Source organism: Daucus carota, chromosome 8 (assembly GCF_001625215.2).
Source record: "Daucus carota subsp. sativus chromosome 8, DH1 v3.0, whole genome shotgun sequence".
Classification (NCBI taxonomy): Eukaryota; Viridiplantae; Streptophyta; class Magnoliopsida; order Apiales; family Apiaceae; genus Daucus; species Daucus carota.
In genome coordinates this window covers 18,045,073-18,068,528 of record NC_030388.2, presented here as the reverse complement: position 1 = coordinate 18,068,528, position 23,456 = coordinate 18,045,073, and the positions used below count along the sequence as shown (strand labels likewise).

The 23,456-nt window shown below is 35.0% G+C and overlaps 2 protein-coding genes across 3 annotated transcripts; one reads left to right on the top strand and one right to left on the bottom strand.

Moving 5' to 3' along the window:
* The first annotated feature begins 2,541 nt into the window (after positions 1-2,541).
* On the top strand, positions 2,542-5,434 carry LOC108197810 (rho-N domain-containing protein 1, chloroplastic). 2 transcript variants are annotated; one of them, XM_064083451.1, is made up of 3 exons: positions 2,542-2,727; positions 4,148-4,486; positions 4,982-5,434. In XM_064083451.1, exons 1-3 carry the CDS (start codon positions 2,667-2,669, stop codon positions 5,320-5,322), a joined length of 741 nt encoding a protein of 246 aa, XP_063939521.1. In that variant the 5' UTR covers positions 2,542-2,666; the 3' UTR covers positions 5,323-5,434. The 2 variants fall into 2 exon arrangements, with proteins under 2 accessions (XP_063939521.1, XP_017221006.1); XM_017365517.2 differs by having other exon boundaries at positions 2,546-2,727; positions 4,985-5,434.
* A 193-nt stretch (positions 5,435-5,627) lies between these two features.
* LOC108198256 (calmodulin-binding receptor kinase CaMRLK) lies at positions 5,628-8,960 on the bottom strand. Its single transcript, XM_017366019.2, has 3 exons — positions 7,396-8,960; positions 6,856-7,163; positions 5,628-6,102 (listed from the first exon to the last, which is right to left on the bottom strand). The coding sequence occupies exons 1-3, from the start codon at positions 8,741-8,743 to the stop codon at positions 5,764-5,766; spliced, it is 1,995 nt and encodes a 664-aa protein (XP_017221508.1). The 5' UTR covers positions 8,744-8,960; the 3' UTR covers positions 5,628-5,763.
* Positions 8,961-23,456: the final 14,496 nt, after the last annotated feature.

Sequence of the window (23,456 nt, the reverse complement as noted above, 5' to 3'; positions counted from 1 at the left end):
CAAATCCTTGCATCATTTGGAAAAAAAACTGTATTTCAACCTTTGCCAGAAGCATATATTTCATTACTCATCAAAAATTTTACTTTTTGAATTATAACTCAAAACTAGCATAAAAACCCGTGCGAGTCACGGGCCTCTAGTTTATGTTGTTTTTTTAAATAATATTCATGTGTTATCATGTTATTTCGAGCCTAATTATTATGTTTTTTTCTTTCCCAAAATATATAAATATGAAATGTAATATTTATGCATCAATAACGACATTTGGCCTGATTTTTCTGTATTCAAATTTGTTAGGATATAGAGGCACTACTATATTATCTACATGTTCAAAATTATATTCGAAATTAATACAGAAACTTTTAGATTTTAAATATAATATGCCTCGTTGAAAAGTATGCGTAATTTATTGTTGAAAATTATTAAATTATTTCATCTAACGTAACCATAATTTTGATGAAAACTTGTTCTTGATATGTGAATTAGAATATCCTAAATCATGATTAGATGAAGATGTCATATGTAGTCCGCATTATTTTTTATTTATTTCTTCTTTTTTGAACGTACATTTTGTTATATTTAAGTGATACATGATGGGCAGATTATGAACACATTCTTTTTTAGCATATGTTGCACACACTTTGTATAAATAGAAATTGAAACATTTGTTGTATATAAAAAGACTCATACCTTATTTTATTAAAAAAAGCATCAATTGAACTACCAACCTTATAATTGTACCCAAAAAATTCCGACACATTTGATGTGACTCACCTTTTTAATTTTCATATCAATTATATAGTACTTCAATGTATTAGATTTCTATTGTTAATTTAAAATATTAGATGATTATTACTTTAATACAATATCTTATAATATTGTCTCGTTATAAAATTTTAATTTTTTAACATAGGTTTGTCTAGTGGGTGCCCATGGGCACATGCTAAGCACAAATTTTTATAAAATTGGAGGGTTTTGATTGGTGTGGTTGTTGTAATTGCAGGAGGCTCCACCATTATTAAAGAAGTTAAGCCAATAGAAACCATCTAAATTCATAAATTTTGGTGTTTAGTGTTTGCCCATGGGCACATCATAGAAAAACCGTTTTATCATTAGTTTTCTGAGCTTGTTGATTAAGAATTTTAATGATTTGTCATGTAATTGTTATAAACCAAATCTCAAAATGATCATCTGGAATTTCAAATAGCAAAAAGAGAGTCCCCATGAAGTATATAAAAACATGAAATATTTAGTTTAATTAGTCGTGTACTTACCTTTTTAGCTCCGTGCAAACTCACATTTTTAAATATCTTGATACTCGTATTTTTTAGGGGTGAGCAATGTAGCATATCATGTTCAATTGTTAAAAATCAAATCATGTCTTCGATATTCTGGATTATGGAAAAACATTCTTGTTCTAGTCCCGTTTAATCAGATATAAGTTTTCACCGTATCGTGTCGGATTATCCGGTTCAGAATTAATTATACTTTATTAGTTTAATATGTAATTAATTAATTAATTTAATTGTGATTTGAATCATTTTATTTAACTGGTATGTTATATATTGTTGGATGACATATTAAAATTATAGTTTTAAGACTTTAATATATATAACTTACTTCTCTGTGCTATTTTATTTTAACCAAGTAATAATCATCACTTTATTCTTTTTAGTAGGTCTCGTAAACACGTTGTATTATTATAAGGTTGACTTTTGATTGACATTATAGAATTTCTCTAAGTTCACCTTCATATCACAAGTTATAATATTTCAAATTCATGTATCATCAAAATTACATCATTTAGATATATTTTCTAACATCAAATTTGATGTCTTTTCCACTATTCTTATATCTATAATTCTCTTTTAAAAAAATTTAGTTACACGTTGAATTCCGAATTCTTAACTTTAATATTAAAAGTAATCTAAATAAGAATATTCTTTCAGTTATCTTATTTCATGTTCTCCATGTAAACTCTTTATAAATCACCTTTTATAATTAAAATAAATCAATATGACATAGTTAATGTTGAAAGTCCATCAAATTTTCCTTTCAAAGATGCTCATTGAAACCTCAGTTTTTGTTACTTATCACATCTATGACTTAGAATTTCTATAATTTCTATTTGAATTTGTTCATTTTTATTCGGATATGAATTATATCCATTTTTAGAAAGTGGAATCATGATTCGAGCCCTATTATTCAGATTTTTTTCCAATATATGAGACTTAGCTGAAATAATAACTTATCTTAAATAAATAAGATATTGAAAAGAATATAAATACAATAGTTTTAATGTATGTGGTTAATGATTTTGAGTAATTTATTGACTGCTTGTGTAGCTCAAGTGGTGTAAGTGGTGCACACGAATTAGAGAGGTCACGGGTTCAATTCTTATCAAAAACATTTTTTGGCTTAACACGAAGCTTGCTATTATATATATAAGTAGATAAGTAGAAGTAGAGTAGATAAGTAGATATGTTATAAATAAAAAAAAAGTTTAAACAACGGTCTGATTTTTACATCCAAACAGACACTTGATCTATTTACATACAGGATACAGTACGCACTTTAACCAAACACGCCCTCTGAGTCTGAGTTCTACTACTCCTATAATACTACAAAATACTCGAAAAACACCTAAAATTATCAGTGAAGGGGATATGGATTCCATGGTATTTTGTTCCGGGGTTACCTTCAAGTTGAGACCACCATTTCTTTCAGGTATCAACTTTATTTATTTTTTCAAATTGGGTCATCGTTAAATTCATGAACTGAAGCTCTTTGTTAATTTGGGTCATTTTCTCGATTTGGATATGTGTTGTTGTTTCGTATAAATTATTGCAATCTTTTGATTCTAGAAGTATAGAAGTTCTGATTGTATATGTTATTCTAGGCAATGTTGTTTTGTGTTTTGTTGAAAATTGCATCAGTTTATAGTAGTTGAGTTAAGCGCTGTAATTGGTTTTCAAGTGTGTTCAACAGTTGATATTAAGTTGTACATGTCTCCTAGGAATGTAATCACTAAGCTGTAGTCTATATATAGTATTGTATTTGGCTTATCGACATCTACTTTGGAATCAAAAAGGGCTTGTCGGAATTATAGAAAAAAGAGAGGAAAAAGCTTAGATGGACCGTTTTTGTAGGCAGCCCTTGCAGTTGAAGTGATTGTACTAGGTGCAGTATTTTGATATCTGTTTATGATGCAAACACGTTTCGAATGATAGAACTAGTGATTAGAGTTTAGCAGAGTTGGCACTTGGCAGAATTCCCTTTTCTGATAAGTAATTAAACTAATAAGTTTATCATTGCTGATATTTTATATTTTTGAAACTGATAAATTGTTTTGGTGTTCGATTTTAGAAGTACATAAGCTCAAATTGTATATGTTATTTCTGGCATTGTTGTTTTGTGTGCGTTTTATAGTGTGTTCTGTTGAAGTTTATTTTGAGCTGGGCGAGTGTGGTGTGTAATTAAGCATACAGTAACAACACTGATCAGAATAAGTGGGCAGTGTGCGGGAATTGGGAAATGCGAAGTATTAACGTGGTGATATAAGTTTGAAATGGAAAAGAGAGGGACTCATTTTGGAAAATCTTTATGTACATGAATTTATCGGTTGATCTATATTAAATTGGTGAACCTCTGCTAGTATGGTAAAAATGCTGGTGAAATAACTGAAATAGTTTGTAGTAGTTGGTGTGTGAGGCACTGTAATTGAATATTTATGTGTCTACTAAAGGTGCTATTGAGTTATAGGCATTTCCTAGATATGTAATCATAGGCTGTAGTGTATATAAATTGTTGTACTCGGTGTAACGAGATTTAGTTTGAAATTATAGAGGGCTCATTTGAATTAAAAAAACAAATGTGTACTTCTTGTTGGCTGCCCTTTCAGCTGAAGCAATTATACCAGTTGTAGTATGTTGAAATTTGTTAATGATTCACATTTTAAATTATTGAATGTTGATTATGTTTAGAACAGTTGGCAGAATTCCCTTCCCTAATAAGTAATGAGTTTATCATTGTTGATACTATCTCTGTCTAAAACTTAACTATTCATAGAGGAGTTTTTATACATTGTAAATAGGCATGGAATAGAACTGAGTGATCATTTCTTGATGCAGCTTGTTGAATTTGGCAGAAAATGCAAATGGGTCTTCAACTTTGGCTTCTCAGAGAGCCCACTGTCACATAAGCAACTTAAGATTTGGAAGATTTAATGAAAATAAGAGTGGATGTTATTCTTTAAGAACTGCTGCATCAGGAAGGTTTCGGAGAAGAGATGATGAGAAGATAACTCAATCATCTGATTCTAAGTCGGCAAATCAGGATGAAATCATCTCTCTGTTTAGACGAATACAGTCTTCTATCTCCAAGGAAGAGACCATGACTAGGAAACAAAGTTCCGGGTCCGACGAGGAAAAACCTTCTCCGGAATCACTCTTGGATGTTCTACAGCAATCGAGTAAGCAAATGAAAGGTGAGCGGTTGTTTACATAATGCAACATGCATTTATCAATATGGAGTTTTGGTGCCAAATCAGTAAATAGTCCAAAGTCGCAATTTTTTTGTGTTTAGTAAATATTATGGTTGCTTTGTCATTTAAAGGCATATTATGTTGAAAGTATGTGCTATGCAGACAATCAGTCAATTAATGTATGAGGCTTCATGATAAGTAGTACTCACTACGAATGTGAATATTTCTGAATTCATTTAATCTTGTTACCTCTAGTGTAGTATGTCATATGTAGTCAATATACGATGAACAGATAATAGGAATTAGAATTTGGACAATTTCTGTTCGGTCACAGTGATAATTGTTTAGAGTAAACTGTGTCGGTTGTCAGCAGTGCCCGTTTATATGCATGTGTTTCCTTTGATTATTGTTTTCATAGTACAGAATCTTACTATAATGTTACTTTTTCATTTTGGTAATGTTGTAATTAATTATATAATTCTCGTGGATTGGTGACTATAGCAAATACTTTGAACGAAAGAGGAGAGAAGGTTTTGTCAATTAGAGAAGGCCATTGGAAGAATGACGGGAAAACAGATTTCCCTTCTGTACCAGACCTCAAGTTAACTCGACCACCATCTAATTTTATAAAAAGGTCTCCAATTCCAAGCACACTAAGCTCAAGACCAGAGACTGAAGATAACAGAGAATCACTCGATGCAGGCAGTGAAAAGGAATTCGTTTCGGAGAGAGTTGAGGTAATGAAACTCCCAGCATTAAAGGAACTGGCAAAATCTAGAGGACTTAAAGGATACTCGAAGTTGAAGAAAAGTGAGCTTATAGAATTATTAAGGCCATAATGCGGATTATTAACAGTGTCTGTTCTGAGAGAATTTAACACTTGCTATATTTTTCTTTGTCAATGTTGCTTCCTTGGATTGTTAGATTTTATTGACATGTGGTTTCTCTCTAGCCTCATTGCCCTAAATCTTCATATCATTTGGGAAAAGTTGGTTCTCCGGTGATTTATCAAATCCATGTTTGTGATTTTTAATTAGGCAAATACATTTACTAAGAGTTTTGTTTTTAGCAATCATATGGTGTTGGTGTACTTACATTTAAAAAAGGTCTTTTTTTACATGAGCTCAAGAGTTTTACACTTCTACTCAACTTCATGATATTCGGTAGATTTTACTACAAATTATAGATTCATACATCACTATTAGTACCTTGAGACTTGAATCAAATACATCCCTAACAAGATTGACTAATATTTCTTTACGACTTATAAGAAGAAAATTTTAGAGATGATTCTCTCTGAGATGATGCACATTTTTTAACTGACCCAACACTTGTTGCATGGTAGGCCTTTTCCAACACACCTCCGCCGTGCACAAGTACCCAACTCGGAGACACTCCACCATCTCACTCAGTGACTCACTCCCGAGTCTCAACCTCGAGTCCAACACGTTCACCCCAAGACCCTCTTTAACCAATCTCCTCACTTCCTCCACACTCTCCTCCGAGCTGACTTCACCAGTCAACAACTCGATCAATATTTTACCAAAATCATACACGTCATCCTCGAGGGACCCACTGACCCCACCTTGACTTAATATTCCAAAGTCAGCAATTTTGGGCTCCAAGTAGGGATGGCAACGGGTTGGATCGGTTCGGATATTTGAGATATCCAAATCCAAATCCAAATTATTTTTAAAATCCAAATCCAAATCCAAATCCAATCGGGTTTCACATATCAAATCCAAATCCAAATCCACGGGTTTCGGATCGGGTTCGGGTTTGTTCGGGTTTATCCAAAACCTAAATTCCGAAATTTATAAAGTGTTGTAAAAATATTATTTTTGATTTTTCCGCCCTTAAATTTCATTATATTTAAAACTAAACTACTTTAATAATAAAGTATTACACATTAATAAAATCTTGAACCGTATTTAATAATTTCTAAACACAAATCTTCACTATATGGAGTATGAAATATTAAAAAAACTCATTAGTTAAACAAAAAAAGTCACTATAACCCAAGAATATACATATTCACACTCTATATATAAACAAAATTTAGTAGATTTAAAATTGAAAAAAAGTATATTAGTATACATATACACATACATACATACATACATATATATATATATATATATATATATATATATTTGGATTTTTTTTCGGGTTTCGGGTTTGGATCGGGTTTGGATTGGATTTGGATTTCGGGTCGGGTTTCGATACGGAATACCTAGTATCCAAATCCAAATCCAAACTCGTTCGGGTCTAAAAATCAAATCCAAATTCAAATCCAAATCCAAAATATCGGGTTCGGTAAGATCCATTCGGGTCGAAACGGTCGGGTATCCATTCGGATCGGTTTTTTTTGCCATCCCTAGCTCCAAGTCATCTGAGAGTAAGATATTAGAAGTGACTAAGTGGTCATGCACCAGGGGCTTGGAGCAGCCGTGGTGGAGGTAAGCGAGTCCACGGGCTATCCCCACCGCGATGCGGTGGCGTGTGAGCCACTCCGTTTTGTCCGGCGATGAAATGCGGGGTGTGCTTTCGATTTCGTTCATGTGCTCCCAGGTGTCTGTGCTCCAATCCTCTATGTTGGTTTCACCTGCTGGTAGCTCGTGAAGCCATTCATGAAGATTTCCATTGGAAATAAATTCGTACAACACTAACTTCTCGTTGCCTGCATTCAATAGTGACATTCCATCAATAAAAGCCCATGCTCGAATCAAGAGCAAGTCCACTAGTTTACCTAAACGAGCTCGTAAACTTAAATACAGTGAATCTGATATAAAATGGTGCTCCACGAGTATAATAGTAGCCATTTCAATACAAAATTGTCCTATAAGTATCTAAAATTTTCACAAAAGCATGTCTCGATTAATATAAACTACACGAATCACTAATAGAATTACCTGCAATGCAGTAACCAGAGATAGGCAACAGATTTGGATGTTTAAGCGTCGAGATGTCATCAAACACGGCCTTCATTTCATCACAATCAACATCTCTAGCACTCTCCAACACTTTGATTGCAACATGGAGGTCACCTGGCAGGACAGCTCTGTAAACAGGCCCACGACGGCCTTCTGCTAGCAACGACTCTCTCCCGAAATGTGATGTGGCAGCAAGCAAGTCCTTGAAGGTGAGATAGTTCATCAATGGCTTTTCGAACATGACTACAGGGGCTGAAGATGGTTCTACTACATCAGCAACCCATGAGGCCCCCGACTCTGTTTCAAATGAAAAAGGCCCTGATACCTCTACATTACTAGACGATATCTGAGTTGGTTTCGGGATTTCCCATTTGTTTTTCTTGGCCAGTTTTCTTTTCTTACAAATACGAAAAATGTATATCAACATGGCCAGGAATAAGATTATGGATGAAACTGATATGGCCAAAACAAAATTTTTGTGTCTTGATTTGTGTCTTTTTTTGTGTGGTCTGTATGGTATTGAATGTGGTACTTTAGTCACGTTAAATTTTCCGGCATGGATAAAGGCTGAGGGGCCAAATTTTTGGATATTGACTGAGGTAATATGGCCACTGAAATTATTTAGTGAAATGTTCAAGAACTTGAGGTTAGAAAGTGGGGGAAAATCAGAAGGAAATTTTCCATTCATATGGTTTATCGAAACATCCAAGTAATGTAATGTGTTGAGATTCGAAATAGCATTTAGGTTACCTGAAATGTTACACTTTGAGATGTCGAGATGTTGTAGATTTTTGAGCATGTTGAGACCAGGAGGCAAGATTCCGAGTTTGTTATGTGAAAGGTCAAGTGTGGTGAGCTTAGGGAAAACGGAGAGATTGACCAAGTTTGTGAACCTATTTTGGGACAAATTGAGGAATCTCATCGACGAAAATTGACCAAAATATGAGCCCATTCTGAATCCAATGGTACCAACTAGCATGTTCTTGGATAGGTTGATCTCGACTAAGGTTGGTAGAGACCAAAACCAGCTTGGAACATGGCCCTTGAGGAAATTGTTGGAGAAATCAATTGATTGAAGATGAGACATGTTCTTGAGATACTTCCAGGAAACAGAGCCATTTAGATTTCGTGATGAGAGATTTATGCTGGTTAGAATATTTGGGGTTTTACAGTTGGGATCATGCGGTGTAAACCAGGAGGAATCGAAGCCAGAGACTGAGCTGAAGGCTTTGTTAAGTAGATCTTGGTCTGTAGTGATGTTGCATGTAGATTCTCCTAAGATGATGTATGATAAGAAAACCATGAATTTCAACAACAATAGCTTCATTTTCTTGTAATCTATAGTCTATACTAGTCGCTTCTTGGCTCCGGGAAGTACTTGTTTTGACTTGACATGAGTTTTGTGAGAGAAATAGCATCCACTTTCTGGTTTTCACTATGGTAGTAGTACATTTGATGGAAGTATAACAGAGATGGAAAGGGTCTTCGAAATATGTGATTTTACAATAGAGCCGGGAAGGAGAAAACAATATTTAAAAGATGGATATGAAACGAGGTGTAGTCTAGTTTAACCTTAAGTCCATACTTGACACGTCCACTACGAAACTATAGTCCTCTAACATTTTTTTCTTCTTTTTTGTTAAATCGATGTTCAGGCCAACTTGTGCAAACCTCGATTATCCGGTTAGACATACTAGCACACTCATACCCCGAGTATGATAGCCCACTTACTCCTGGAATGTCCAGAAAATCGAACTCGTGACCTCAACGGAACAAGTCTTACGCGCGACTGTCCAATCATCTGGGTACGTCTAAATTGATTCATAATTGTAAGATGAAATCGCAATGGAATCGGCATTGAGCATATATCTTTTAAATCCAAACTATTATTCACCCTTATAACCAAATATAGAATTCTATACTCCTCGATCTAAGATTGTGCAAGTACAAAATTTCATAAATCTGAACCCAGCAAAGGTTGTTTTTTAAGACAGTGTCACTCATGATGACCAATATGATAAATTATTCACCATGGTTTTATCTGTTCTAAAAAAAATATCTAGTGCTCTGCAGAAATTCCTCACGGAACCAAAACTAGAGGCACACTTTAAGAATATTTTGGTAAGGCCACTTTATATAATATTTAATAACCATCTCAATTTAAAAAGGCTGCGATACACAAAGTTTCGACTGCATGATTTACTAGATCATCATTATATAGATCATTTTCTGCATAAATAGGATACGTGCGTGGTACATAGATAAGGTCAGGCATCCAGAAGCCCATATTTCACAGTTTATCTCCGTGACAATCACATTGATTTTCACATAAAACATATACATGTGGGCAAGATTATGCAAGTCTTCATAATTTGTAGCTTTTTGACAATAGGAAGGAAATAAGAGAAAAAGATCCTTGTGGGCACTGACTAGTTACAAGTCAAGACTATGATTTTGATTATAGACGAACCTTATTATTCATAAAGAAAACACTAGACACGGACCGGTCAAAAAGGTGCCGGAAAATACAATAATAGTCCAATTAATTCTAAATTATATTATAATTTGTTGATGGAGAAATTTGGTAATCAACAATGAGTTTTATGACCGAAATCAAAATTTGTGACACCGGTTTTGTTTCGGAATGTGATGGTTATGTGTTTATGGGGGCTGAGATCAAAAGGATTATAGGTTGTTCTTGACTCTCAACTTTCGATTTTTTAAATATGCCTACGTACCAGGTATTTATAAGGATCACACATATGTAGTTTTTGGAGTTCATAACACCTAAGTTGATCAAAAGTGGTCTCGTGAGGATAAGCCTAAAGTCAAGGTAGTGGTTTAGGAACTAGTCTTTTAAGGTCTCCAGAATTCTTTTACTGAGGTGGTTCCGATATATTGGATGTTATTCCTTGAAGGGGTCTTCAAAGATCAAGCCCTAACAACATAAACCTCCAAGGGTCACGCCGCTTTAATAGGCGCTTTCTCTTCCGACATTACACTCTTGCTTAACCACAAGCTTAACATAAATCTCCGAGGGTCGTGTCTTACTGGACGCGCCATCTCCCTACATTACGCTTTTGCTTGACCACAATTCTATCTTCGAAGGCCATGCTTTTAAGAGGCCGCGTCTTGGAGATGCTCTATGTGTGCGCCCTTACCTCCTAGGGGGTGTTCATCCTACTCTTAGTCTTCTTAATCTTATGGACCTAAGGCCTTGACAATAAGGACCCGACCCATTAGAGTGTAGTCAAATTTCGGGTATAACAACTACCCCAGGTCCCTTTAATATTAGGAATTTGAGGGACTTTGATAATAATGAAAAGCCACCATACATTCATGTGGGGCCATGCCCCCTATCCTCTTTCGTATTCACATATTCATTTGGTCGATCATATTATATCATTATTTATGTGTGCGGTTATATATGCTCGTCATAACTCTTCATTCAATATACTTATCGTTATAATAATTCAACTTTTTATATTTGAGGGGTGGGCGCATTCACTTCATCGCATAAGCTTCAATTTCTCATGATCATTTCTTGACACACTTACTAGCATTCGTAAGATTTTGAGGACACGCCTGGGTAGCACTATGGCTCTTTTTACTAGCGGTTAACATATAAAGGACGACGTATCATGATATTTCAACAATATCATTAATTTCATAGTGGATCATATTTATTACAAGGATACACCCCTATTAATAATTTCATGTAATGTTGTTGAAAGGCGCGCCTCATTATTTTCATATAGGTGCGGCCTTCTTTGTCTTGGAAAAACTAAATTTCAATCCCACTTAGTTTAGTTTATTAAATGTAGTATCTTACCTAAGTACTTTTGACATTATGAAAGAACGTGCTCTCCTCCTTCATCATATTTTATTTCACTTTTTTTAATATTGTTTAGCGAATTCAAAAATCACCTTATACCATGTTCCATTAATTTTTCTTGTGTTGGGATGCGCCCTGACCTAAATATCAATATATTAAAGTGATGATCGCCAATTGAATACTCAAACATCACACTTTGAAAAGTTCTCTTTTACACATGTCAGTCAAAGACTTATAGAGTATCATCCCAAAAGGGGTCTTATAATTATTATCATGCATATTATTATGATTTAAACATAAACAAAGCTCCGGCGCATTGCACGTACGGGTCCCAAGACTTATAGCTCGATGAGGAAATGTAAAAGGCCCTCCAATGTATTAATACATTTAAAACTCGATGGAAAATTTGTGAGCCAATAATATAAAGTTTTATCCAGAGCATATCAAGAATTCGTAAGTGTATTGTGGATATACAAATAATCATACTATTCATAGTAAAACATGGATGACATCCAGAACGGATCGTGGATGCTTAAAATTCGAAGCATATAAGAAAAGCTGGTCATGGATAACTAGATTATCCCTTAAAAGATCTTAAATGTACCAGTAAGAATTGCACGAACAGAGATTCTGTCAAGTAGATGAGACAAGATTATGAATAAACAAAGATTTTGCAGATATCAGGATGCATCCTTAAAAACTAGAGGGCACGTCCTAATCAAAATAGACAGCTTCTACAGAATGTTCCACTTTCCCCTACACAAAATTATATATACAACTTCCTCAACAAAAGTAACAATAACGTCATTATTTCCTCACGACGCACCTTTTTAAGGAAAAGCGCGCCTCTAAGAAAATATCAATCCTAGCGACATGACTTTGGAATTCGAGGCGCACCCTATGAGGATAAAACACGTCTTTCAAATATCTTTGTCCTTCACATTATTTTCATCATGTACAAGTTTAAGCAGTATTAACAAAAATAAAAGTAATAAAGATTAAGTATAACCTTGTGATGCGCCTTGTAGGCTAGTTGATGTTCTTAGAAAATCTTAGGATATGTCTTTATTAATAAAGGTGTATTTCAATATTCTTTCAAACTTTTCCACCTACAAAATTTTTAATTAGCAAACATAAAATATTATATACTACCTAGGGGCATGCCAGTCAAGAGAACACGCGCTTCTTAATAATCTTTCGAGATAAACTTTGCTTGAATTAGCAAGACTTGTTCCTGCCTCGTTCATGAGTTTGACTTTTTCTTGTATATCGTCGTTAGTATATGAAGCACTCTTGAATAAGAGCATGTTCATAAGGTCTGGTTGATCCTTTAAAAAAGATCATGACTAGAATATACTGTATCGATCTCAAACTCCGCTATAATCACCTTAATTTGATTTACACTAGCACAGAAGGCCGTGATGGATCTTGGAGTCATGAATATGATGAGTAAGGGTTCGCTAGCACAACTGGTTATGCAAATCAAGTATGATATCAAGTATTAATTTTTGAAGTTACATTAGTGGTTGATTTTGGTGGATGTTGCAATCATAGTTGCAACAGTTGCAAACTGTATTTATGAAAATATTATTTAAAAGTCGATATTTTTGAAAATATCTTCTTTTTTGAAAGTATTTCTAATTTTTTTTCCCGCAATTTAGGTATTTATGAAAAAAATCTAATTTTTTTGATTCTTATATAAATTTTTTATATATAATTATATTTATAAAAGTTAATATAATGTTATTGTGTTTTTGTTTATATTTCTATGAGTAATATACTTATATTATAAAAAGTTAAAATTTAATATGTTCATGGTACATGGGAAATAAAACTTAATGATTTATATTAATATGTTTTAATATTAAATCTAACAATTTGTGACATGTAAATTTTAGGGAAAATGATTACAAAGGATAACGAGAAATAAATAAGCAATATGAAAAATATTCGATTATTATAATTCAATACGATATATTATTTCATACACCTATTTTGGAATAATTTAATATAAATAATTATTTCATATACCTGTCGTTCTCTCGTTTATTAGTGTTTTCATTTGAAATTATATATATACTTTTAAAAAATTACACATATAAAAAATATTTGATCAAAATTTTCGTTTATAATCACAACGATACGTGGGATACAATGAATTTGAAAATATAAATTAAAAAAAAAGTAATAGTTTTGAAAGTACAAATAATGTAATACACTATATTACTGAAAATTGAGATAGACAATTAACTTAAAATATATTTCTTTCTTTTGAAAGTGACGCCAAACCTAAAACGGAGTGAGCTACTTAAGTCATAAGCGGACGTCACCTTCTTGTAATTGTTTTCAAACAAAGGCGCCATTTGGATCAGTTTAAATTAAATGAAATTTTTGCTTAAAATAAAAAAGGTGATGCAGAAGTTAGAATCAATTAAGATAAGACTGATAAGATATTAAAATGTGTTTGGAAAATAAGTAGAAGTCATGAAATAAATTAAAATTAGTATTTTCTGTTTTTTATAAATACTTTTTAACTTTTTACACAAACGATACGAATACGTGTTTGTAACTTATAAAACAGAAACCCGACTTTTAAGCAGTGGTTAAACGTCTCCAAAATCGGGGATCGCTATATTTGATAAGTATCAAGTCATTGGAAGGACATAAGTTATAAAGGATAAGTGGGGCAACATCTCAAATGCACCATATATAACCCCCATTGTACATATACTTTTATTTGACTTTTAGCAAGAAAAAAAAATTCATTGCTTTGACATATCTTCTCATTTTACAATTCAATACTTCTCTACGTACACGCTTGAAAGTTGTTAATTTTTCTTAATACCTACCATGTGCGTACTTAAAAATAATAAAGAAAAAGAATGAGAGGCACTTTGCAAAATAATGATACTGTATACAACTTCCAATTTAAATTGCATAAAAGGTTATTAATATATATACTTTATTTGTTATGTAGTCATTTTAGCAAATTATATAATATGAGAAGTTATATGATAATATTTATGATGAGATTTATTATAATTCTATAACATTCGCCCGTTTTTGATGAAAATATTTGGGACATGAGAATGTGAAATTTCGGTGCGAGATTAAAGTCTGCTCCATGATATAGTAAAAGTTTAAGATATTAGAAAAACTCAAGAAAAAATTAAGGTATTATAATTTTCTAACAAGATTTTAATTTTTAATAATTATAACCCTCATATCAATATCTACATATATATTTACGAGACCAATGTCTGATTCATGATATAGTAAAAATTCAAAGTATTAAAAGAACTCAAAATATTATAATTTTCCAACAAGATTTCAGTTTTTATGTAAGAACCCTCGTATCAATATATATATATATATATATATATATATATATATATATATATATATATATATATATATATATATATGCGCGTGTTAAATTCAAAGTTGTTTTTTGTAATAATGTGTTGTTTATTATGATATCTAAGAAGCTCGTTAATCATTATATACGGATGTAATTAAAGTTTAAGTGTATGTTTGCGTGGGCTTCTATTTGCCGGTTTGTGATTTAAAAGTCGAAATCAGCTATTCTTTTTACTAAGTTAGAATTCTATGAGAAGTTTAAGAAGTTAGCTTTTGTTTATGATTTTTTTTATGAAATTTGACTTTACATATATATATATGATCATCTTATAAGATAATTTATATTATTTTATTATTTTACTAATACCTTTTATATCTAATAACACTACAAGAAAACAGATCAAAACCGACCACCTAAAACCGACCGTCACGGATAAAACCGACCATCAAGTGGGACCATTTTTCTGGGAATGCAACGGCACATAACCGACTACCCATACGGTCGGTTTTAAATGTTAAACACGACCAATTGACGTAACCGACCACCTTGATCGGTCGGTTTTAGGCTTATAACCGACCGATTACATTCATAACCGACCAATTCTGTTGGTCGATTTTGACCTGTTTTCCCTGTAATGTAAGTAGTAATTATCCAAAAAATTATTTAGCAAAAGAAAAATAAAACTATTCAAAAAACTATCCCAATACATAAGAGTTATTTTTCACTTAAAAATAATTTCTTATTTATAGATAATAAATATTTCTTTAAATTAAGTCAAAATGTTGCAGATCCACGTCCACCTGATGACTAGCAATCTAGCATGCTGTTTGAGCAATAGCAAGAGCCAATACCAGATTAGAATAAACAACACATTATAAAATTCATTTTTATAGTATTTGTCGTTCTAACTAACTAATGATGATAGCATATATGCAATATCCATAGGCTCATAATGGATATATCGCTCCTCGCTGTGATAACTTGGACGTTTAATATTTCTCGAAAGTTCTTATCATTATCTATTAATGATTTAGGAAGTCGTCATCAAAATAGTGATGGTTGACTTGAAGCACCAGGTTATGTGCTTACAAAAGATTGAGACATAGCAGTTCTATAATAACAAGCATGTTTAAGTAAAAAACATAGATATCACCGGCCATTGAAAAATGTTGTTGAACCAGAACCGACAGACGTGGCAAAGTGCCGGAAGATTATGGATTGTCCAGGAATTCGCATTTCTTTGAACTGGTAAACGGAGTTCATTATACTAAAAGCGTACAGACTCGAAAAACTAATTCATGAAATTATAACTAGATCACGTTTGGTTGAGTATATGTATAACTTAACGTGATTTATTTGATAAGTTGAGAATTTAAAATATCTGTTTGAGTGCTTGCTATTTGAAATGTGACGAAGGGGAGTGGTGAGGGGAGGAAAAGGGATCATCAAAAAACGCCCAAAATAATGATAGTAAGGTCTATGTGTCCCAGGCTTGCCATCCCATGTCTTCCCAACAAGGTGTTAGAAAATGGAGTTATCAAGTTCATAATTTTATTACGTTCTTGTTGTTAATTCCATAATCTAATGATTGGAAGTTGGTTCTAGATATCGGGACTTAAACTTTCATGTATGGGTTTAAGAATTTTCTTAATGAAATCCATAAGAGAAATGAAGTTGAAGTTAGTAGCTTGGAAAAGCTTGTTTTGAGAATGTGTTTGTCCCACATAGAAAGAAATAAAAGGGGTGTTGGCTTTATATAGTATAACACACATGGGTAGTGCATAACTACTAAGGTGTGTTATGGTGTGTGGTGTTCTCACGAGCCCACGCGCGCGCCGCCTCGGCTCGGCACGTCACGTCACGTCACGGGTCGGGTCGAAGGGCGATTTGGGCGAATGTCTCGGCGTCTCGCGTACGCGAGGCGACCTGGGCGGGGAATTTTATTTCGTATCGATTTAATATAATATTTTAATTAGAATTTATTTATCAGTTGGGCTGGGTTGTGTCTGTTGGGCTCAATTGGACTGGGTCGGATTGCATAATTGGGCTAAGTCAGATACAATGAACCTGGACTTGTAACTGATGATATATATTCAGAAATTAAAGTATATATATATAAAACGGATGGTTTAATGTGAGGATTAATATATATCAGCTGTTACATTATAATAAATCAGCTGTTACGATTTATTTTAAATGTGCAGTTTAAATTCATATATTTGGGGTGGTCAGTTACACTTAGCCTCTAGTATAAATAGAGGACTAAGCTGCTGAGTTTCATACACCACACCCTACATTCTCTTCTCTTCTTCCTCTTTGCTCTCTCTCCCAAACACAAGTCAGTCAGTAGTTGGTTTTCCGGCGAGTGAGGAGCTAGTCGTGGTTGAGCTTCGAAGGTGCTGTAATTCAAAGCTCTGAGCTGTTTTATCCTGGAGGAGGTGTTGCAAGCATCCCCAGTGCAGCAGGTGGGGGCAATAATCTCTTCAAGAATGTTGGAAATACTGATTATTATAGCAACATAGAGGCAGTTATATATCATATTAAACAAGCCAAGGCCAAGCAAGTTGAAACAAAACGTGAAGGTAAAATATCATCAAACAATGTGTTAGTGAGAGCAGCCAGAATGGCCGCCCTGGCCACACCATCCTTCTCAGCCCACTTTGCAAAACTCTTATGGGAGAAGCTGGACCAGACACATAATACTGACTCTCAGGGTCTTGAGAAGTATTCTGTGGCTAAGTTCCTTGAATTCAAGCTGGTGGACAACAAGTCCATGACTGAGCAAGTGCATGAATTCGAGATGATAGTGCATGCTTTGAAGGAGTCCGGAATGGATCTCCCTGAAAAGTTCAAGGTTATGAGTGTGATTGAAAAGCTTCCGAAGTCTTGGGAGGAGTTCTCTCTCTCCCTGAAAAGACAGAAAGGAGAGATCATCTGGACCAACCTTATGCTGGACATCTCGGTTCAAGAACAACACAAGTCCAAACAAGGACATGTGATGCCAACTGAGGCCGGGAGCTCGAAGGTAAATGTAGCCACTGTAGGACAGAAAAGGAAGGGTGTGGCTAAGAAAGTTAGCACTAATAAACCTAAGAGTGACAAGGACAAGGCCAAGAAACCCAAGGCAAACAAACCGTGTTGGTCTTGTGGGCAGGTTGGGCACTGGAGTAAGGACTGCCCTACAAAGAAGGCGAAGAAGGCTGAGGTGGTAGCACAAGCGAATGCTGTGCTTGCAACTACAAGTGGGCCCGTAGTGAACATGGTTGTTGGTGAGGCCACGGCTTCTGAAACCAACGCAGACCGGTATGTTTCCTACAACCCTGTATTATTTTCTACCTATCTGTCAAATGAATGGTTGATAGATACTGGAGCTAATGTGCATATTTGTGCTGATATTAGTCTATTTGTATCTTATCAACAGAGTCATAGCTTGACAGTGACGATGGGGAATGCTAGTGCTGCTCAAGTACATGGAATAGGAAACGTAGACCTGAAGTTCCCTTCTGGACGTATTCTATCCCTAACTAGAGTGCATTATGTTCCCGACATGCGTAGAAATATAATAAGTGGAAGCTGTTTAGTTTCCAATGGCTTTGAAATTTCCTTCAAATGTAATAAAGTAGTTCTTATTCACACTGGTACATTTTTTGGCAAGGGTTACTTGTCAAATGGTTTATTTGTAATTAATGCTGAACCCGTTTTGGGTACATTAAATAATGTTATTCTTCCTTCTGTGAATTGTGTTGAATCCTCAAGTTTATGGCATGCTAGACTAGGTCACTTAAACTTTGGTGCTCTTAAGAATATGATGAACTTAGAGTTGATTCCAAAACATACCATAGAAAAGAATTCTAAATGTCAAGTATGTGTGTCAGCTAAACAAATAAGGAAACCTTTTCATAACATTGTTAGGGATTCAGACTTGTTAGATTTAGTACACACTGATATTTGTGAATTTGGTGGTGTGTTGACTAAGGACCAGTTTAGATACTTCATTACCTTTATAGATGATAGTAATAGATATTGTTATGTTTATTTACTTAAACATAAGGATGAAGCACTTAGTAAATTCATTATATATAAAACTGAAGTAGAAAAACAAACTAGTAAGGTACTTAAACGTTTGAGATCTGACAGAGGTGGTGAGTATACAAGTAACTCCTTTAATGAATTTTGTGAAAACAATGGTATAGTTCATGAAGTTACTCCACCATACACACCTGAGTCTAATGGGGTCGCTGAGCGAAAGAACAGAACATTTAAAGATATGATTAATAGTATGCTTATTAACTCTGGGTTGCCTAAATACATGTGGGGAGAGGCTCTAAATACGGCTTGCCATATTTTGAATAGAGTTCCTCTGAAACACATGGATAAGACACCTTTAGATTTATGGAAAGGCAGGATGACTAGTCTTAAGTATCTTCGTGTGTGGGGGTGCCTTGCTAAGGTGCTTGTCCCTGAACACAAGAGAAAGAAACTAGGTCCAAAGACTGTTGATTGTATCTTTCTGGGCTATCTTGAGACCACTACAGCTATGAGATTTTTAGTAATAAAATCTGACATAGATGGTATAGTGGTTAATACGATAGTTGAATTTCGTGATGCTACATTCTTTGAGGATGTCTACCCTATGAAGACTGGTATACCTCAAGAGACCAATGATCCTACTCACACATCAAGTTCTATTCCCGATTATGTGGAAAAGATGACAAATGTGGGGGCGGAACCTGGTAGTAGTTCTATTCCTAATGAAGTAGAGGAACCAAGGAGAAGTAAGCGTGCAAAGGTAGTTAAGGATTTTGGAAGTGATTTTATCACTTACAATGTCGAGGACGAACCTTTAACTTTCCGACAGGCTATGGACTCTTCGGAGTCTAGGCATTGGAAGGGCGCTGTAAAGAGTGAAATTGACTCTATTGTTTCTAATGGAACATGGGAGTTGGTTGATCTCCCTCCTGGGTGCTCTACTATTGGGTGCAAGTGGGTCTTCAAGAGGAAGTTAAACCCTGACGGCTCAATAGATAAGTACAAAGCTAGACTGGTGGCAAAAGGGTTTAAGCAAAAGGAAGGAATTGATTACTTTGACACATACTCTCCGGTTGCTAGGATGGTAACAATCCGTATGCTTATAGCATTGGCTTCGGTCCATGGTCTTATCATCCATCAGATGGATGTAAAGACGGCTTTTCTTCATGGTGATCTTGAAGAGGAGATTTATATGGATCAGCCTGAGGGATTTGTTGCATCTGGAAATGAAAGGAAAGTATGTAAGTTAATTAAGTCCATCTATGGCTTGAAACAAGCTCCTAGGGATTGGCATAAAAAGTTTGATGATACTGTATTGCCATTCAGTTTTAAAGTTAATGAAAGCGATAAGTGTGTCTACATCAAAGTTAAAGGCAGTGAGTATGTCATCTTATGCCTATATGTGGATGACATCTTATTGTTTGGAACCAATATTGAGATTATTAACGAGACAAAAGCATTCTTAAAAAGGCACTTTGAAATGAAGGATATGGGGGAGGCTAGTGTGATTCTTGGAATCAAACTGATTCAGTCAACTGAAGGAATAACCTTGACTCAATCTCATTATATAGAGAAATCTATACTTGAGAAATATGGTTATTCACGGTGTAGAATCGCTAGTACACCCTATGATTCTAAAGTTGCCCTTGTCAAGAATACTTCTGGAGTTCCCGTGTCTCAGTTAAGATATTCTCAGATTATTGGAAGCTTGCAGTATCTTGCTAACTGTACTAGACCAGACATCTCATATTCTGTGTCTAAGTTGGCTAGATATACAAGCTGTCCAAACAGAACTCATTGGGATGCTCTTGATAGAGTACTTAGATATCTGAAAGGCACAATGTACCTTAGTTTACACTATAGGAGATTTCCTGGTGTACTTGAAGGGTACAGTGATGCAAGTTGGATAGCTAAGAAGTCTGGTTCCAATGGAGTGACTGGATATGTGTTTACCCTTGCGGGTGGAGCAGTATCCTGGAAGTCGACTAGACAGACTATTGTGACTCGGTCGACATTTGAGGCTGAGTTGTGTGCACTTGATGCCACTGGGACGGAGGCTGAATGGTTACATGGGCTTATGTCCGCGTTACCTGTAGTAAGCAGACCGCTTCCTGCGATTGCTATTCATTGTGATAGTCGAACAACTATTGACAAGATTAGCAGTAAGAAGCATAATGCTAAAACAAAAAGACACATCCAAGTTAGACTTAAGTCTATAAGGGGGTTAGTGTCTGATAGGATTATAGCTATAGAGTTCATAGGAACTCAGAATAATATAGCTGATCCTTTGACTAAAGGACTGGAACCTGCAGTAGTCCTTAAGTCAAGGTTGGGGATGGGACTATCAACCCATCATAATTCATCAACAGTGGGAACCCAATACACATGAGAGGAGATCCCTCGAAGTGTATTCAATGTGGTAATAACAAGCTGTAAGGGTGAATTGGTAGTACCTTTGCTACATAGATGATACTCATGTATCTGAGTCTATCCCCTGTAAACCTAGAAGGTACTGTGACTGCTAAGAAAGTAAGAGTGTTACAACTCTGAATGGGATCAAGTCGTTAGACGAGATATTAGCAGTATATCTCTGGAGATGCCCAGCTAAGCGAATGTAATTGTGTGGTCGCAATTAGAGGAAAGGGTTATTCCTTGAAGCATTCGACGAACAGGATCGAGACATGACCATTAATGTCTCAAAGCCGTAGATTGGCTCCATAGCCGTTGATTTGTTGTTGTCTATGGAAAGTGGTTACACCCAACGGATTAAGATTCAAGGTGCAATATTCCATCTGAATCCGGTAGCCATTGAAGTAGAGAACTTAGGAGGGTTCAAACCCGGAAGGGTACCGACTCTGAAAAACAAGTCATGATGAGAAACCTGAAACGCATTTCTGTATGGATTTGTGGGGGATTGTTAGAAAATGGAGTTATTAAGTTCATAATTTTATTATGTTCTTGTTGTTAATTCCATAATCTAATGATTGGAAGTTGGTTCTAGATATCGGGACTTAAACTTTCATGTATGGGTTTAAGAATTTTCTTAATGAAATCCATAAGAGAAATGAAGTTGAAGTTAGTAGCTTGGAAAAGCTTGTTTTGAGAATGTGTTTGTCCCACATAGAAAGAAATAAAAGGGGTGTTGGCTTTATATAGTATAACACACATGGGTAGTGCATAACTACTAAGGTGTGTTATGGTGCGTGGTGTTCTCACGAGCCCACGCGCGCGCCGCCGCCGCCGCCCCGCCCCGCCACGCCTCGGCTCGGCTCGGCACGTCACGTCACGTGACGGGTCGGGTCGAAGGGCGATTTGGGCGAATGTCTCGGCGTCTCGCGTACGCGAGGCGACCTGGGCGGGGAATTTTATTTCGTATTGATTTAATATAATATTTTAATTAGAATTTATTTATCAGTTGGGCTGGGTTGTGTCTGTTGGGCTCAATTGGACTGGGTCGGATTGCATAATTGGGCTAAGTCAGATACAATGAACCTGGACTTGTAACTGATGATATATATTCAGAAATTAAAACGGATGGTTTAATGTGAGGATTAATATTTATAATAAATCAGCTGTTACGATTTATTTTAAATGTGCAGTTTAAATTCATATATTAAATTTGGGGTGGTCAGTTACACTTAGCCTCTAGTATAAATAGAGGACTAAGCTGCTGAGTTTCATACACCACACCCTACATTCTCTTCTCTTCTTCCTCTTTGCTCTCTCTCCCAAACACAAGTCAGTCAGTAGTTGGTTTTCCGGCGAGTGAGGAGCTAGTCGTGGTTGAGCTTCGAAGGTGCTGTAATTCAAAGCTCTGAGCTGTTTTATCCTGGAGGAGGTGTTGCAAGCATCCCCAGTGCAGCAGGTGGGGGCAATAATCTCTTCAAGAGCAGTCAGGTCTTCGTATAAGGCCTGACGACTCAGCTGTTCTTGTGATTTTCTTGTTGTACATGTTCTTGCCTCAAGCTATGGCTACTGGTACAACTTCTTTCTTTCCTCTAGTCTTACAGTCACTGACATGCATGTATTTTACCTTCACGTTTTGTTTCAACTTGCTTGGCCTTGGCTTGTTTAATATGATATATAACTGCCTCTATGTTGCTATAACAATCAGTATTTCCAACACAAGGATATGGTGATTATTATGAAAATAAACACATGATATGGTGATCAAAATCCTTAGCTTTCTTCTCTCCTCTGTTTACTTGCCTTTCTAGTTGAATTTGCTTATTAGATCATCTCTGAATGGAAGATAATTTTATAAGCTTCGTGTGGCCTGTAAGATCGTCCAAATCTGGTATCGAGAGCTCAAGATACAGCCAAAAAAATGTAGAAATTGGGTATAGACCAACAATTCTGATATTCATCTAATTTAATTTCAAAATAATTATTTTCTATCACATTCGTTAATTTCACTTTGGAATTCTTTATTTTTATAATAAAATATTAAAAGTTATTATATAAAAATTCAAATCAATACAAAATATAATTAAATATGACAATAAATTATATAATATATATATATAATATATATATATAAGAATAAATTATATATATATAATATATATATATACTCCTTACTCCTCAATTTTGGTGCTTCCCTCCCCTTAATTCAATAAAATTACAACCTGCTTTTTTTTTTTTTTACATTGTTGAGGTGTTAAAGTGAAAGTTCAATCTTAATGATCTAGGTTTTCTTACTGAGGTGTCCTCTCACTGTTGAGCATGACTATGCATGAGTGGAAGAATCGATGGGTGGTTTAGCACTAGTGGTTGGGTTGTCCATTTTTGCAAGTTAAGGGTTGAACTGTGTCC

Coding starts and splice junctions, on each gene's coding strand:
- LOC108197810 (XM_064083451.1), top strand. CDS start 2,667: ATGGATTCCATGGTATTTTGTTCCGGGGTTACCTTCAAGTTGAGACCA. Junction 2,728..4,147: donor GAGACCACCATTTCTTTCAG/GTATCAACTTTA, acceptor TGAATTTGGCAG/AAAATGCAAATGGGTCTTCA. Junction 4,487..4,981: donor ATCGAGTAAGCAAATGAAAG/GTGAGCGGTTGT, acceptor GATTGGTGACTA/TAGCAAATACTTTGAACGAA.
- LOC108198256 (XM_017366019.2), bottom strand. CDS start 8,743: ATGAAGCTATTGTTGTTGAAATTCATGGTTTTCTTATCATACATCATC. Junction 7,164..7,395: donor CTCTGGTTACTGCATTGCAG/GTAATTCTATTA, acceptor TATTGAATGCAG/GCAACGAGAAGTTAGTGTTG. Junction 6,103..6,855: donor ATGACTTGGAGCTAGGGATG/GCAAAAAAAACC, acceptor CCCTACTTGGAG/CCCAAAATTGCTGACTTTGG.